Source organism: Nansenia antarctica (assembly GCF_963989245.1).
Source record: "Nansenia antarctica genome assembly, chromosome: 1".
In the NCBI taxonomy this organism is placed as follows: domain Eukaryota; kingdom Metazoa; phylum Chordata; class Actinopteri; order Argentiniformes; family Microstomatidae; genus Nansenia; species Nansenia antarctica.
The window spans coordinates 8,463,397-8,479,681 of record NC_137674.1 but is presented as its reverse complement, the minus strand read 5'-3'; the positions used below and the strand labels follow the sequence as shown (position 1 = coordinate 8,479,681).

Sequence of the window (16,285 nt, the reverse complement as noted above, 5' to 3'; positions counted from 1 at the left end):
ATGTATATTCTGATGATGTTTAGGCCAGCAGAGAAGGCCTTGCTGGCCCTGACGGCACACCACTGCTATGGACAGAACTGAACAATACAGAGCAAAATGGGGAGGCTACTTGAGATATATTGCTAGTCGGTTGTAAGACCTAAGTTGACAAATTGGATGAGTGATGAATGTAATCTATGGGTGCTTTTTTATTTATTTTTATTTTAATTTTATAGTTTGTTCTTTTTTCTGTATTATTTCTGTTTGATGACAGCAAGACTTATTCGGTGATATTGTTACCATTTTATACAAAAGTTGTATAAGTCAAGAAATGTGTTAATTGAAAAATTCAATAAAATACTGATTACAAAAAAAAGAAGTATGGTTGTTCCCAGACAATTGCAGAACTCGCTAAACAGGAAAGGAAGATAAAAAGAAAAGGTGATAATTAAATTAGGCTATGATCACTTGAGTTTTGTAAGTATGCAATGCAATGATGCGTTTGGGAAACTCACTCCAGATGTACCGTGCGGGTTGCCGTAGCGATGTTCTCTGACACTCCTCAATGAATAGTGGAAAGATGGCGACAGCGCGCACACGGGCGGGCATCAACTCTGCAGGCGGATAGAAAAGTGTTCATTCGAGACGCCTAATTTGGCCAGCTCTTGCAAATAGAACACGTGCAAACAGCAATACATTTCGCCTGGTAATGGTTGGGTCCATGCACCTCTGAAAAAAACGAGGAACTCTAGTCCTGCTTATGGAGCCTCCGGATCTCAACGAACCTGGCAGGTAGGCGAATGCACAGTTCTCAGTTCGACGGGGCTCGTGAATCGCCGGGAATTCGCTCTTGCCACATTGTGAGCCCGAATATAACAATGCCAGCGGGGCCGAGTGGCGCGCTCGCGCATCACCATAGAATCTTCCTGTCACAAAGTGGTCCGCGTGCAGAATTTTGCAGCGGAGTTGCAAACTTTTAGGAGATAATCTGTCCCGTGAGATATTATGTTTGCGTAGCCTCTCTGCTCGTTGTTAAGTCGTATAGAGTTGGAGGAAATGCTTACCGTCTGAAGTAGGTCATTATTTTAACCTGGCTTTATACCCAAACATCAACATTATAGCTGTGTTAATAGCTAGCAGTAAGGGGTATCGTTGAGTTGATTGTTCGCAGGTTTTCACAGCTAACACAGTTATCGGCGGATTGTGTTGCAGCCAGTTGCAAGATGTATGCATGCACTTCTCTGTCCTGATGTGATTGCATTTGCAACATGCAATGCTGCAGTCATTGCAGGAACTGAGTTAGCTAGCTAGAACTAGAACGTCTCATGGCTGGTGTGGTTAGTCAATATCATGTTGTTGCCTGACTTTGATCGAGTTATTACAAACACTAACTTTTTGTTTTAATATAAGACCACACGGTTCAAGAATACGATGCTTTTGTATGGCCTGGTGTTATGATTGAGGTCACTAACTAACGTGACCGAGTATTGACCATGCAATGTCTGATTTTAGCTTTCCTAGAAATAGAACTATTAGAAAAGCGTGTATGCGGCGCCAAAAGTGTCACAAGCACTTTTCTATGGTTGCAACACTTGTTGTGCGAAAAATATAATGTATTGTATGCTTGCAGTAGTTGTAAGGCTTTGTCACGGCACATAATCTGTAGGTCACGTATTTCGTGCATGCTGTTGTTGTGATCAATTTTGTAAACACTGCATGCAAGCATCTGGGACAAATACCCGGCTTAAGTTGACACATGCATGGGACTGGTATTGCAGGACATCCAATGATGGGTTCTTTGTTCGATCATTAGATTGTTGAAGTGTTTTCTGTGCAGCTTTTCAGTTGTCATTTGTTTGGCAGTATGCAATGCATTTCTTGAAATGATCTGATGTGTGTTTGTGTCCAGCTCATAAAATGATTGTCTATCTATGGTCCACTTTAATCTCTCAGACAGTAAAACATGTTGCAGACTGAGATTTTCATGTTAAACAATCATCGTTCTCCTTTTGTAAGTTGTCAGACTGCATTGTGTGTTTGTTTAGATTGCTGATTTCCACTACTATATCAAATCCCCTTGGAATGCAATATTGTTTTGGTTTTAGGCGTACATATGTGACGTCTCTTCGCCCATGACACATGGCGACGGATTCTTTGGAATCCAATGTTATGTCTCTACTTTTTCTCTCTCTTTCTCCCTCCCTCCCTCTGTTTCTTTTAACAATGAAGATGTGCCTCTATGGGGACTGAATTGAAATGGATATTCAGATGGCTAAATGATGCTTTTTGGAAGGCTTTCTAATGATCCTTCTTTGGTAGTAGCCTATACTTTATTCATTTTCAGAAGAACCGTATCCCTTGCAAGCGCACACACTTATAGGCTATATCTAGTGACTGTACTGCTGCTGTGTCAGCTGCTGAAATCATTGCTTCTGGGGTCGAGCAGAAAAAAGGGTGGAGAACTGCAGTTCCTCTGTCCCCTGGAATCGTTTGTGCAGGATTATTGTATTTTTGTCCTAACTCATAAGCATGCCCTTAGGCACACACGGGAGGGCCCTTCAATCCAGGACCTGCCCGGTTAACAACCAATTATTTACCGGAAAACTTCAATGCCTATGATTGGGGTTGAATATTTGACTGGTGATGTAATATCAAACCAGTGTTCCACCCCAAGGCACCCCTCCACCCCCCCCAGATTCTTCTAAGTCCATGTGCGGAGAGGAAACAAACAACAACGCACATGATTGTGCAACACTGCTAGAGTTAAGGTCACCCCTGTACAAGATTGTTGCATGGTTAGAAATGCATTCAGTATTCATTGCTGCCATTGCGAGGACAGAGATCTTTTGTCAGTTGTGACTTGCTCTCTTGCTCACTCTAAGACTGGTTGGCCCTGTGGCGTTCTCCCACAAGCATTCCTGGGATTTCAGGATGTGGTGCGCATAGAGAGGATAGCCGCCTCACGGCCCGGAGGCATCCATGGCTTGAGCTCATTAATGCCTTTATATGCCAACAAAGTCTGTGGAACACAGAACAGAACTCCCCTTGCTGTCTATTTTCCCTCTCCCTGGCTGTCCTATAACCAGCTTGGCCTGCCTTTGCATCGCAAAAAAATAAACACTGTGCAGTGTGCACTGTGTATATAGTCAGGGGGCGGAAGTTGCCATATACAGTCACACTTGCCTTCATTAGCCTACATAATCTGTTTACCTAATGGTCAAGTGCAGATCAACACGCTAGAAATATGTTTTATTAACGTAATATCTTCAGCCTGCAGTTGGTAGGCCTAGGTTTTGATAAGCTGAGTATTGCACTAAGGAAGCTTGTTGTACTGTCTGCAAGTATCCTTTCTGTTTGCTGAGTGGTAGAAGGATGCAGGTTGTAGAGCCTTTCATGGAGAACATGGTTGAGGTCCACAGGGATCCACTCCGGTCTCAGGGTGCCATTTTTTGGATAAGTCGCAGGCATGGATAAAATAATGTTGGATAGGCGTAGGCCTATACATTCTGATGAGAGCATAGCTGTATTATCCTGATTGTTTTAGATGGATTGGAATATCATTTTGTGCATTCATCATTGTGTGTGTGTTCTGTTAACATTAAGGTTGTCAGTTAAGGCCGATTTAAAGTTCTGCGTCGAATTTACGTGTGTAGCTTACGTAGCCTCTTACGTAGGTCTCGCACTTTACACTTCTGCGTAGCCCGGCAGTGTGTTTTCTATGCCCCTGTGCTGTGCCTCTTCCGGTTAGAACTCAACGGAGCTCAAAGCTCAAAGCGGCATAATAGCGATCTTTTTGTTGTTATGCTTGTTGTAAATAAAAGTTCTATGATGCATTGAAATGACATTAAACTAAGATAATACGATGGTTATCATAATTTTTCAAATCTTTATTAATGAGTAATTACAGAAAAGGTAAATGACATTTCTGTCATGGCTTCCGCATTTTGGTCTACGAGAGAGTCGGAATCATGTGCTACCAAGCGGACCAATCACAGAGCTTACGGTTGCGTAGAAACTGACGCGTTCTTACATTTTTGGAGATGTGCACGTCAACCTACGCCGTAAGCAAGGCAGGCCCACGCGGGACTACGCAAGGCTACGGCGTTGATTTTACGCAGAAGTCTAAATCGGCCTTTAGTGCTGCATAATAGGTTGCTTTCCCCCTGTCAGGAAACCTGAAGAAAATAAGTAGCGCATATTTGTAGAAGCAGCTGTAGGCCTAATTGCTATGGTATGAATGTAGTTGGTAGATGACAATCATGTCTTTTATACATTTTCCTCTGGCAAGGATGCAACTCATAATGCAATAAAAGCAGATTGAGTTTTTTTGGTGCTTTCACTGGCTGTTGCAGACAAAAATGAGGGAGGCTGTGAAGTTTCGAGGTTAAGAATATCAGTACACTGGCGCAGTACGTGCATGAAGGTGTAATTATTCTCGGCCTGGGTAACATGAAATTGGGCCTATGGAAGAAGCCATATGATTGTATCACGTTTTTATGTAGCCTACATAACATCAATCTTGCCATGTGGGTGGGTGGTGTCCTGAACAGGGTGTCGTCAGGTTCGTCCTAATGTCAGTGGCAGGTAGGCTACCTGCTGGCTGTCTCCATGCTCTGCTTGAGTGCCTGAGACGGGTGGCACATATACAATGCCTGACTGGTGTAAATCACCAGCTTCATTACGATATTATATCGATTTGTTTGTATGACGATACAATGTTTGACGATATCACAATGTCAGTCACGATACGATTTCGATTCGATTCGATTCAAGATCGATATGACGATATGATCGATATGACGCGATATCATATGCCAATCTAACACAATTATCCACTCACAAAAACAACTAGAATATTATTTGACCATTTTATTTGTGAGCTCTTCCAGGTATCCAGCATTTAAATCATATTGTATTATACAGTATTCTTCTGTTACAAAAAGAAAAATAGACCCATTCACTAGTCTCACAAACCTACAGTATATTTGTGCAATAATAATAATAAATAATAATAAAATAATAATAAATAATAAGTGCAAATGCAGTACAGTGCAGTACATCTTATATACATTCTTCTTAACCAAAATAAGTTAAGTATATCCTCCAGTGTTATATAATAAGTATATCCTCCAGTGTTCTTCTTTGGGAGGTTTTTCTTCAAAAAAACTAACTGATCAACATGTTCAGGACAAACACTACGCTCTGAACGCAGGTCAGGATAATTTTTAATATAGGGCCATCCATCACACTTCCTCTAGGAAGCACTGATCTGATATGATGTGTTGATTGGTGAAAGGTAAGGCTATGCTTGGACAGTCATGTTAGATCACTGATTACGGGAGTAATGATTTACCTGTAGATTTTATCAATAGGAATTTTGTTCAGGTTTATCCAATGAAATTGGACAAGCAAACCGGAGTAAAGTAAGTAAGGTCCAACCTGCAGCCTTTGCCCATTCATAAGACAGATGCTTTGTTACAGACCAGAGCATTGACCAATCACAGTCGGCTAGACTAGAGCATTGACCAATCACAGTCGGCCGTGGGCGGGCTTGGCAGTCGCAGCTAAAACCGCTTCGCTGTTCTCCGCCGCAGTCACAAAATGCAGAACACACAGTGTGCAGCGCTCTTTGACTTTGTAATTTGCCGCTGCTAGTCGCGCGCTGCACGGAAATGGTGACAGTCACGCAGAATGTGCCATTTCAAAATAAAGGTGTATCTTTAAGATGACGATATAGATCGATATTTTTACATTGCATCGATGTAATCAGATCGTTAGTCAATGAATCGATGCATCGATGTGAATCGATGTATCGTTACACCCCTACTAGTGGCAGGGGGTGGCTGTGGCTCAGGAGGTAGAGCCGGCGTCTAATGATCGCAAAGTCGGCAGATCGGCGGTTCGAACCCCGGCTGGCCACATGTCGAGGTGTCCTTGGGCAAGACACTGAACCCCAAATTGCTCCCAATGAGCGGGCCGGCACCTTGCATGGTAGCTTGCCGCCATTGGTGTGTGAATGTGTGTGTGAATGGGTGAATGAGAGGTCATTGTAAAGCGCTTTGGAATAAAGCGCTGTATAAGTGCAGTCCATTTACTATTTACCATTTAGTGGCACAGATGCATACATAAAGCCATCCGTTATTATTATTTTTTTTTACTTCTGCTATTTGTTTTTGAGACAAAGTGTTGTCTCTTACACATGAGATTTGTTGTTGTTTTAATTGCGACACCTCTAACAGCTTTTGTTGACTCAACCATTGATAAATAATTCGTGTAATAACTGCAATCACAGTGCCTCAGAAATATTCACCCCCTAAAAATACCATCCTCATCAATTGCACCAGAATGACTCATTTAGTCAAGAGCAAAAACCCAGCCAACTTTTCCCTCCTCTCCCCTCACTGAACAATTCCATTTGGTGTGGGCATTGTGAGCAAGTGTGCTCACTGCCCAGCTGTGACCAACTATTCAGCTCTGGGCCTCACAGGCCACGTGTCGCCCCCACACAATAGCGAGCTGCCGCCTGGTACAATGGTCCTGGTGGTGGACGGGTCAAAGGTCAGGACCGCCCTCACTCCAGCAACCCTGCGTTAGTCCTGCACAGAAAAGACTTTTCGCTCCTGCACTGTTTATTATGCACTCTGTGTTCCTGCCCCAGGGGCTATAACATTCCAATGGTCTTTATTCTAACCCCAATGAGCGATCAGATGAGCCATTGAGACAGACCCAGACACCATCTGCAGCGGTAATTCACTGGTGTCAGCCCGGCGTGGCCCGGAGCACAGCAACGGTTCACAATAGGGGAAGGGTAGCGGTTCGCTGGGATTACAACTCGGAAGTGGAATTCATGCTTCCTTTACAGTTGGAGTGCCTCACAGCCCCTCAGTCGGAGCGTCTCATGGCAACCAAACAAACAGCGAGCCGGGATGACGTCCCAGGTTCCTCTGTCATTCCTGAGGGATTTAGTCATTTCACTCTGCCCGGCGCTGCACCTCTTTAAAGCTGGCACACAGACACACATATATAAACACACACACACACACATTGTTTGCAGTTGCACATATGCAGAGAATACATACACACCCTTCAATGCACAAATAGAATACACACCCACAAGCACTACATATTATGAAGGTAGAAGAATTTGCATGTTTGCAGATTAACTCTCCAACAATCTGTTGTGTAAAAAACACTGGTGTATTGCACTGTTGCTATTGGATGAAGCTTTTTCTCTGTCAGTGTTCTGTAACGGAAAAAGCACATTCATTTATTGTAATTGGAAGCTTGTAAATGCCATGTTGTTGGTCCCCACACAAGCTTACTAGGCTGATGTCTATCTATTATAGTTTAAGCCTTGTTGAAAAGACAACTAGTGTACTGTGTTGAAGTTGTTCTGTCATTCCAAGAATGTGCAATGTACAGACAGACAGATCTCCCACCCCTCTTATTCTTCCCATATGCCTGGTGCAAGAGCTGCATCTGGACTCTACTGGCATGTTTGGAAGCCCAACGGCTTTGCAGCAGGTGTCTTCTCTTGTCTGAAGTTCCACCGCTGCTCTCTGGGGACTGTGTGAGTGTGTGTGCGTGCACAACGTGTGTGTGTGTGTGTGTGTGTGTGTGTGTGTGTGTGTGTAAGGGGGGTTGCCTCAGGGTGGAGCAAGCCAGATGGGCAGTAGGGGTCTGAACTATCTCCATGTGGCTTTTTCATTGAAAAGCTTTGCGGACTGATTCTCGGATTAGTTTTCCTGTGAAAGTGATCCAACAATGCCCCGTCACCCCCATTAACCGCCACTCAGTCATCCACACACACACACACACACACACACACACACACACACACACACACACACACACACACACACACACACACACACGTACACGCATGCACATACAGAGAGACACGTGTGGGGGAATGTCTCTAAATCAATTGATTGATGGAGAGATGCATGTTGACCCCCCCCTGCTTCTCTTCCATATTGTTTTTGTTAGCAGGGTCAGCCCCCTCCTGCCCTCTTCTCTAGTCCTTTAAAAAAAAACTCGGAAAAGCTTAAAGGAACAAGCTCTCCCAGTGTAATCTGGAAAGGCGTGCCCCCTGCATTCTTTGGTTTGTTTTTTTCTTACAGCCAAAGTGAAGTGTTGATTTATGTTCCCTCTGCTCTAATGAAGGCATTTTGGCCAACCATGACTCTAGTCATTGAAAGGCATATTAGCCATATTCATTTATAGGCCTACTTAATATGCATTCATATTATACTGTACCATAATACTTGTGTTACTATGGCTGTATTCATCAGAGCAACGCATCCACATTCAGGGAAAACGGCGGTCATCTTGGATTGATGCCCTGCATGCTTTTTTGGGGGTCCTGAAGCTGAAAATGTTGTAATTTCATGTCGCAAAAGGGCAAATGGAATACCAAAAAACTAAGACCTCAGCATTTTTTTTTTACCCATTTCTAGCCCACTTCTAATATCAATGTCATCAAGTCTCAATGATGGACATCAACAAACATTTAATGGACATATGCAGAGGCTTGCTTCTTACGGTCTTGGCATTTGGCTACAGAATTGCAGTTCTCAGGATTATTACTATGCAGAGGGCAAGAGAGCCATGGCCTCATCTGACCTTTGACCTTGCCATATGGGAGACCACCTCGCAGACGGACCTAATGAAGGGTGTTATTTCCTCTGTGCTGGCTGAGCAGTCATGTTTACCTAGTGAAAGACAGGCTGGCAGTATGAAGAGCCGCAGCCTGTTCTCTTGTCTCCTAGCCTGCTGTGGTGATACACAACACTGCTACTGTCAGAGCGAGCCGTCAGTGAGGCTCCAGAGTACAGACCACTCATGTCTGCTGGTACCTACTGCAGACGTTTAGTCTGGCTGGGCTGCACCTCTTCAGCAAACCCAGCACTGCACCAGTCTGCCCAGCATCCACCCCTGCAGAGTGTCTGACCTTGCGCATAGATATTATCTTGTGTTCTTCTTAACAATGATCAAAAACATACTTTATCGAGGTAAGACTAGACTAGTACACATAGTGATGTGTAAGAGCCATAACATTTTTGCTGATAATACATTTCATTATGTCTAGCCTACGCTTTTGTACATGTGCTCCCTCTCTGCCTTCTCCCCAGTGGACATGGACTCCGTCGTGAAGCTGGTCGATACCCACTTCTCTGGGCAAGGCTAGCCTGCCTGTCCTGTGTCCCCTCATGGTCAACATCATCAACTCATCTATCTCAACTGGCTCCCCCCCCCCCATTGAGCTGAAAATAGGTGCCGTCACACCGTCTTAAAGAAGCAGGGCCTGCACCCAGACAACCTCAGTAATTTCCGACCCATCTCCAACCTCCCCTTTCTCAGCAAGATTCTAGAACGTGCAGTTGCCTCTCAACTGCATAGCCTTATGTCACACCACCAACTGTTTTGAGCCACTACAATCCAGATTCACGGCCAAGCACAACAATGAAATAGCTCTGGTCAAGGTGGTCATTGATCTCCTCTTGGCTGCTGCTGATAGCAATATCAATATGTTCATTCTCCTTTCCACAACTTTTGACACCATCTAAGACAACATCCTCTTTGACCGACTTGAGACGACCCTCGGCATCACCAAAACACCCCAGGCATTGTTCAAATCATTCTCCGTTCTCGGCCCGCTACTGTTCACCATATACCTCCTCCCACTTGGCCAGATCATTTGGAAACACAGCCTCAATTTCCACACACACTGATGACACCCAGCTCTATCTTCACACTAAACCCTCTGCCACCCCCTCACCCCCCGCCCCCTCACCTCCTGCCTCTGTGAAATCAAAGAATGGATGACCACCAATCTTCTCAAACTCAACAGCAATAAAACGGAACTCATGGTTGTGGCGCCCAAGACCCTCCTTCAAAAGATCAACAACCCAGTCCTCACCATTGACAGCTGCTCCAATTGCCCCCCCCTCGGACGTTAAGAACCTGGGGGTCTTGCTGGGCCCAACCCTTTCCTTTGAACCCCACATACAGTCAGTCACCAAATCTGCCTTGTTCCATATCAAAACTATCTCTTGTGTCCGCCCTTCACTCTCTGATACCTGTTCTGAAACATTAAGTTGTTCTTGGTGTTTCCAGCAAGGCCCTGAATTGGCTACAATATGTCAAATTCAGTTGCCAGGATACTCATCTGCACTAAACCCTGTCAGCACATCACCCCCACCCTGCCACAACTTCACTGACTCCCCATAAAATACAGAATCTCCTTCAAGGTTCTCCTCCTCACCTTTGAGGAACTCCATGGCCTGGCTCCTGCCTACCAAACTGACCTACTCCACCCCTGCACGTGGTCTCGGATCCTCCGACACTGACCTCCTCATCATGATACCATGCACTAGGCGACGCATAGTATGTACACTATCCTGGAGTATACATGGCGACTGAGCCTTTTCTGCTGCTGCACCCAAGCTGTGGAACACCCTTCCACCAGCCATCCGTGGCTCTGATACTTTCAATACATTCAAGCCCAGACTCAAGACCCATCTGTTCAGGCTCGCCTTCCTACAGCATGGCTTGGGTCCTGAGTAACACTAGTCCGTTTTTGATCTTGACTATGATTTTATCTTTTTGTGGTTTTGTTTTCTTTTTTTGTACAGTGTCCTTGAGTCTGAGAAAGGCTTTTAAATTCTATCTATTCTTATTCTTATTGTTATTATTATTATTATTATTATTATTATTATTATTACTATTGTTATTATTATATTAATTCCTCAGTGCTGTTGCATATAAGTCTCTCCATGTACTATAATTGGGAATGTGGTCATATAAATCAATCAATGTTTTTCCAGCATGTTGTATGTATGTATGTATGTATGTATGTATGTATGTATGTATGTATGTATGTATGTATGTATGTAGACCAAACCTACCTCATGTGTCTGAGCTCTGCACCTGCTCTGTTTCCCCAGCCAGTCCAAACCCCCTGACGATGCGTGCCAGCAGAACTGCAAGGTGGATAAATTGTGGGACGAGCCCAGCGAGGAAGAGGAAGCTCTGTACAGCACTTCGCCCCCCTGCACCCCCCGCCAGATGAAACGCATGTCTGGGAAACACCAGAGGAACAGCCAGGGCAGGTCTGCCGGACGCTCCCCTAGCAAGGGTAAGAGATCACAGGACTCAACACAATACAGAGGACAAAGGCTAGCACACTATAGTGGAGAAGAGAACCTGTAACCTGATATGCTGTTACCGCTGGGAAATAACCAATACACTCCAGGGTGTTTTGTAGCAGCACCTCCCATATGAAAAGTATGTCTTTAACTGAAACATCTTTCCAGCACGTGGCTATTACTGAGGACCAAAGGTCTGTAGATATTTCTGTAGATATTTCTTTAGTTTTCAAATTGATTTTCGTTTATTTATTTTTATTGTGCAGGGAGGGGAGGGAGTGTAAGACAAAGCTTTATTATATAATGGATGAACAGGCCGAAGTGCAGTAATGACATTCCATATCAATCAAATCTAATGTCCTTTTTTGTACCATTCAGAACCGTCAGAAAATGGTAGTAATGATAGTTAAATGTATTTCTCCTTGTATTCCTTATGACTGCCACTCTACTCTATCAGAATCATTACTGTCCCGAAATAGACTTGATGTACAGAAGCATAATTGGCTAGACTATGGTCTGTGAGTGAGTAGCATTAGAAACTAAACCTCCCAGGCAGTTTGCCCACAGATTTGTTACTTCCTTGGTTCATTGGAAGCATACTTTAATAGCTTTACAGTGGTGCTTTTATTGTCACTGGCAGTATGCTTTACTAATGCTCTCTCTCTCTCTCTCTCTCTCTCTCTCTCTCTCTCTCTCTCTCTGTCTCTGTCTCTGTCTCTCTCTCTCTCTGTCTGTCTGCAGACAAGCCCCTCCCCTCCAGTCTGTCTTCCCAGAGAGAGAAAGCGAGAGAGAGCCCCAGGCCTGCAGAGCCTCCAGAGGAGCACAGCTACAAGCAGGGCAAGAAGCAGCGGGCCGCCCTCCGTTCCACCGAGCGCGACCACAAGAAGACCTTCGAAGGCTCCTTCATGCTGGATCCCCTCTCCAAGTCCAGCCCCTTCGGTTCCCTCAACATGGACCCCAGGAAGCCCTACCTGAGCCTGGGTTGCGGCAGCGGCAAACTGCCCGTCACCATGCCCCACCCCATGGCCCGCACCCACCGCCAGACCTCCCGCACGGACTGCCCCGCCGACCGCCTCAAGTTCTTCGAGACGCTGCGGCTGCTGCTCAAGCTCACCTCCATGTCTTCCAAGAAGAAGGAGAAGGAGCAGCGGGGCCTGGAGAACACCTTCATGGGCCAGAACAACGAGGTCATCTGGCTGGAGCTGCAGGCGTGGCACGCGAGGCGCTCCACCGAAGACCAGGACCTGTTCCTGTACACGGCCCGCCAGGCCATCCCGGACATCATCAACGAGGTGCTGCACTTCAAGGTCAACTACCACAGCCTCAACCCCGCCCCGGGCCAGGGGGCCAATCAGATCGCCTTAGACACAGACGCAACCTGCGGAAAGAGGGAGCCTGTCGTAGCTGCTGTAGAGACTAACCACACCGGGGTCGACCCTTGGGGCTTCAGCGCCTACCCCTTATCGGAGGTGGACGCGGCGGCGCCCCTGGGGTCTGGCGCGGGCTGCAGGGAGCACCTCCAGCACCAGCGGCTGGCCTTCGAGCAGGTCAAACGGGTCATGGAGCTGCTGGAGTCGGTGGAGGCTCTCTACCCCTCCCTACAGACGCTGCAGAAGGACTACGAGAAGTACGCGGCCCACGACTTCCAGGGCAGGGTGCAGGCGCTCTGCCTGTGGCTCAACATCACCCAGGACCTCAACCAGAAGCTGCGCGTCATGGCCACCGTGCTGGGCCTGCGGGACCTCTCCCGCATCGGCTGGCCCGTCTTCGAGATCCCCTCGCCTCGCTGCTCCCGCGGCAACGAGGACGAGGACGACGAGGAAGACGAGGAGAACGACTCTACGGCCACCTTCACGGCCGACAGTGACGGAGAGGATAGGGACCTGGGGGAGGAGGGGGGGGAGGGGAGAGCGGGCGAGGGAGAACTCTCCCCTTGTCTGACGCCAAAGTTCGCCCGGTTGCTGTCGGAGGATGAGTTTCTCCCGGCGGCCGTGTCAGGGTCTATAGAGGTGGCCGGGGGAGGGGGGCTCTACTGCCCCACGTCCATATACAGGCCGTTTGTGGACAAGGCCTTGAAACAAATGGGGTTGCGCAAACTGATCCTGAGACTGCACAAACTGATGGATCGGTCTCTCCAGAGGTCCAGGGCGGCCCTGCTCAGCCACACCCCGACACTGGAGGTGAGGAGAAGGTGTTCTTCTGAAACGATGGCTGGTGTTGGTGGTTTTGAGACGGTACTGTGTTCGAACGGGAGCTTGTTTTGCAGATTTATATTTTTACATGACATTATAATGTATATTATAATGTAATATATTTTAGGTAATATTTTATAATGTCAAAAATAAGAATACTGCTTCAGTCACATTTTGCTAAGAAAAATAAATACCAGTCATGCATTATTTTTATTTTTTTTAAAGAATAACAATTGAGCCTCACTCACACATAATAACAGCTTCGTTTTTGGAATTGATTTCCAACAGAGCTGCTGTAGGAGCCTGTGGAGATAATCATCTTTTTTCGGAGCCCTCATGGCTTTAACCATGTGCTACACTGCGCACACACACGTACACACACACACACACACACACACACACACACACACACACTCACACTCACACTCACACTCACACTCACACTCACACTCACACTCACACACACACACTCACACTCTCAAAGCCAGCCATGCAAACCCAGGTGACTGAGTGACCAAAGCGGGGGCCCTGTGAGGGTGTGCTGGCCTCCCATCCACACTGTAACTGTCAGTCTGTCATTTATCTAAGATCAAATGTACAGGACGTGTCAAAGAACTTCAGCAACAAATTGTGTTATGCTGTGTTCACTCAGGAATGTCAACCGTGTCAACTGTCTCTGAACCTATGAGAAACTTCAACAATGTTGTCCCTCTGCACAAAATGCATACGTTGTGAGAGGAACAGGTCTATACTGTATTGTGTCTGTAAGCGTCTTTGAGTGTCTAGAAAAGCGCTATATAAGTCTAATGTATTATTATTATTATTATTATTGTCTGTCAATATCAAGCTGTCAACTGCTCCCTCTTGTCTTACCAGTCAGTAGATATCCCATCATGCATCACACTATTGTAGGCTTATCCTCACCTTGTTAATGTCTTCCGGGCAGTTTGCAGACTACCCAGACCCCATGCTGTACAGCGACTACCTCCCGGAGCTGTCCCGTAACCTGTCCTGCAGTTCCTCGTGCCGTCCGGAGCTGGGGGCCGACCAGGTGCCCTGGGAGGAGCTGTTGGACATGGACCTCCCCTCCTTCCGGGCCGCCTTCCTGGTGCTCTGTCGGGTCCTGCTCAACGTCATCCACGAGTGCCTTAAACTGCGCCTGGAGCAGAGGCCCGCCGGGGAACCCTCGCTACTCAGCATCAAACAGGTCAGGACCGCTGCAGTACACGACGGTCCGACACTGTCACGTTCCCCTGGAGGAGGAGAGTCATGTAGGGAGTTCGGCTGTTTAGCCTAATGCCTGTTTTATGCTTGCTTTATGCAGCATGCTCTTTCTTTCTCCTGTACGTCTTTACTCATTCAGGGTTAGGGGTTAGAATGCTGAGCTCTGTGTGAGTTAAGGGACATGCTAACCTGTGTGACATGTGTTTTCTGTGTGTGTGTGCTCACTGTGCTGTAGTTGGTGCGTGAGTGTAAGGAGGTTCTGAAGGGTGGCCTCCTGATGAAGCAGTACTACCAGTTCATGCTGCGGGGTGTGGTCACCGACCCCCAAGGCCTGCAGACCAACGCCAACATTGACGAGTTTGAGGAGGACCTCCACAAGATGCTTGTGGTAAGACGGGCTCACCACCACCCCTCACAATTCACACCACTGCAGCGGCAACATTCTGGAACAAGGGGTCACAGAGTGTGTGGAGTTGGTGTACAAGGCTTTGGCTCTCTGGATGCTAGCCCAGGACTGAGGCACGGCAGTATAAATCAGCTTGACAACAGTGTATGTTTATCTCAGGGGTGGGAGCATTTTAACCATTAACAACAGAGCTGAACTCAGTCATAAACCAATTGAGGTTTTATTAATAATAGTGTGTGGTGAGGGTGTGGCAGGAATTGGCATGAGGCCTTCAGTGATTAGTCTTAAGGAATTCAGGGCTTCCTTTCCTCACAGTCGTGTCTCACAGGCTGATAAAACACCATGTCCCTGAATTCTGAGAAGGTACTCTGGGTCAAAGTCTACTGTGAACACTCAGCTGCTTTAGAAAAACAAGCGTTGCTCCACTGCAGGCATAGACACTCTAATCTGATCAGTATGGCCAATAGCTCAGAGATAAGAGATCTGGAAAAAGAGGGATAGAGCTTTACTATGAAATGCCAAAGGGTGGGTGAGGACAGGATAGATGGGAGTTGTGTACTATGTATACACCAGCCAATGGTGGCCATGATATGGGATGAAGTGGTTATCAGAGAGTTGTAACACTCATACAGTGGAACATTGTATTTATTTTGTGGTTTTTTTACTATGTTTTTAACTTATTATGTTTTTAGGCTGTTTTTGTTTTGAACTTGTTATGTGTTTAGGCTCTTTTTCTTTTCTTTTTTTTACCTCTGTAGCACTCTGAGATTCTTTTGAATGAAAAGTGCAATACAAATAAAATGCATTATTATTATTATTATTATTATTATTATTATTATTATTATTATTTAAATGCACGCAAAGCAAAGCCATTGGCAGGAGGAAGAAATAATTGAACCTTTCAGCAAAACGTACATTTTAGGAAATGGATTTGATTATCGAATGACAGTTTTTATATGTAGAGAGGGAAAACATCAGCTTTGTGTACGTTCTCGTGTGGCAAAGCAAATGCATCGATACGGGGAATGACATTGGAATTTGGGGTATGCGATAAACATAGCTCTATCTGGTCCGTTCCGTCTCTTTCTGCAGGTGTATTTTGACTACATGCACAGCTGGATCCAGATGCTCCAGCAGCTGCCCCAGGCGTCCCACAGCCTGAAGAACCTGCTGGAGGAAGAGTGGAACTTCACCAAGGTCATTACCCCCTACATCCGCGGTGGAGAGGCCCAGTCTGGGAAGCTCTTCTGGTCAGTGTCCTTGTAAATCCCTTCCTGGAAGCTATTGTTGTTTTTCTAATGTGTATTCTGCAGACATTTTCTTGTTGATTCTGG

General features: G+C 46.0%; 1 protein-coding gene across 2 annotated transcripts in view; it reads left to right on the top strand.

The window, feature by feature from the left end:
• Positions 1-652: 652 nt before the first annotated feature.
• map3k4 (mitogen-activated protein kinase kinase kinase 4) overlaps positions 653-16,285 on the top strand; it is a 28,703-nt gene continuing 13,070 nt past the window's right edge. For both annotated transcript variants that reach the window (XM_080531840.1, XM_080531839.1), the window contains exons 1-6: positions 653-771; positions 10,929-11,119; positions 11,871-13,309; positions 14,268-14,528; positions 14,781-14,933; positions 16,044-16,201. In XM_080531840.1, the coding sequence (XP_080387966.1) occupies positions 740-771; positions 10,929-11,119; positions 11,871-13,309; positions 14,268-14,528; positions 14,781-14,933; positions 16,044-16,201 (2,234 nt within the window). In that variant the 5' untranslated portion in view covers positions 653-739. The remainder of the gene's footprint in view (positions 772-10,928; positions 11,120-11,870; positions 13,310-14,267; positions 14,529-14,780; positions 14,934-16,043; positions 16,202-16,285) is intronic.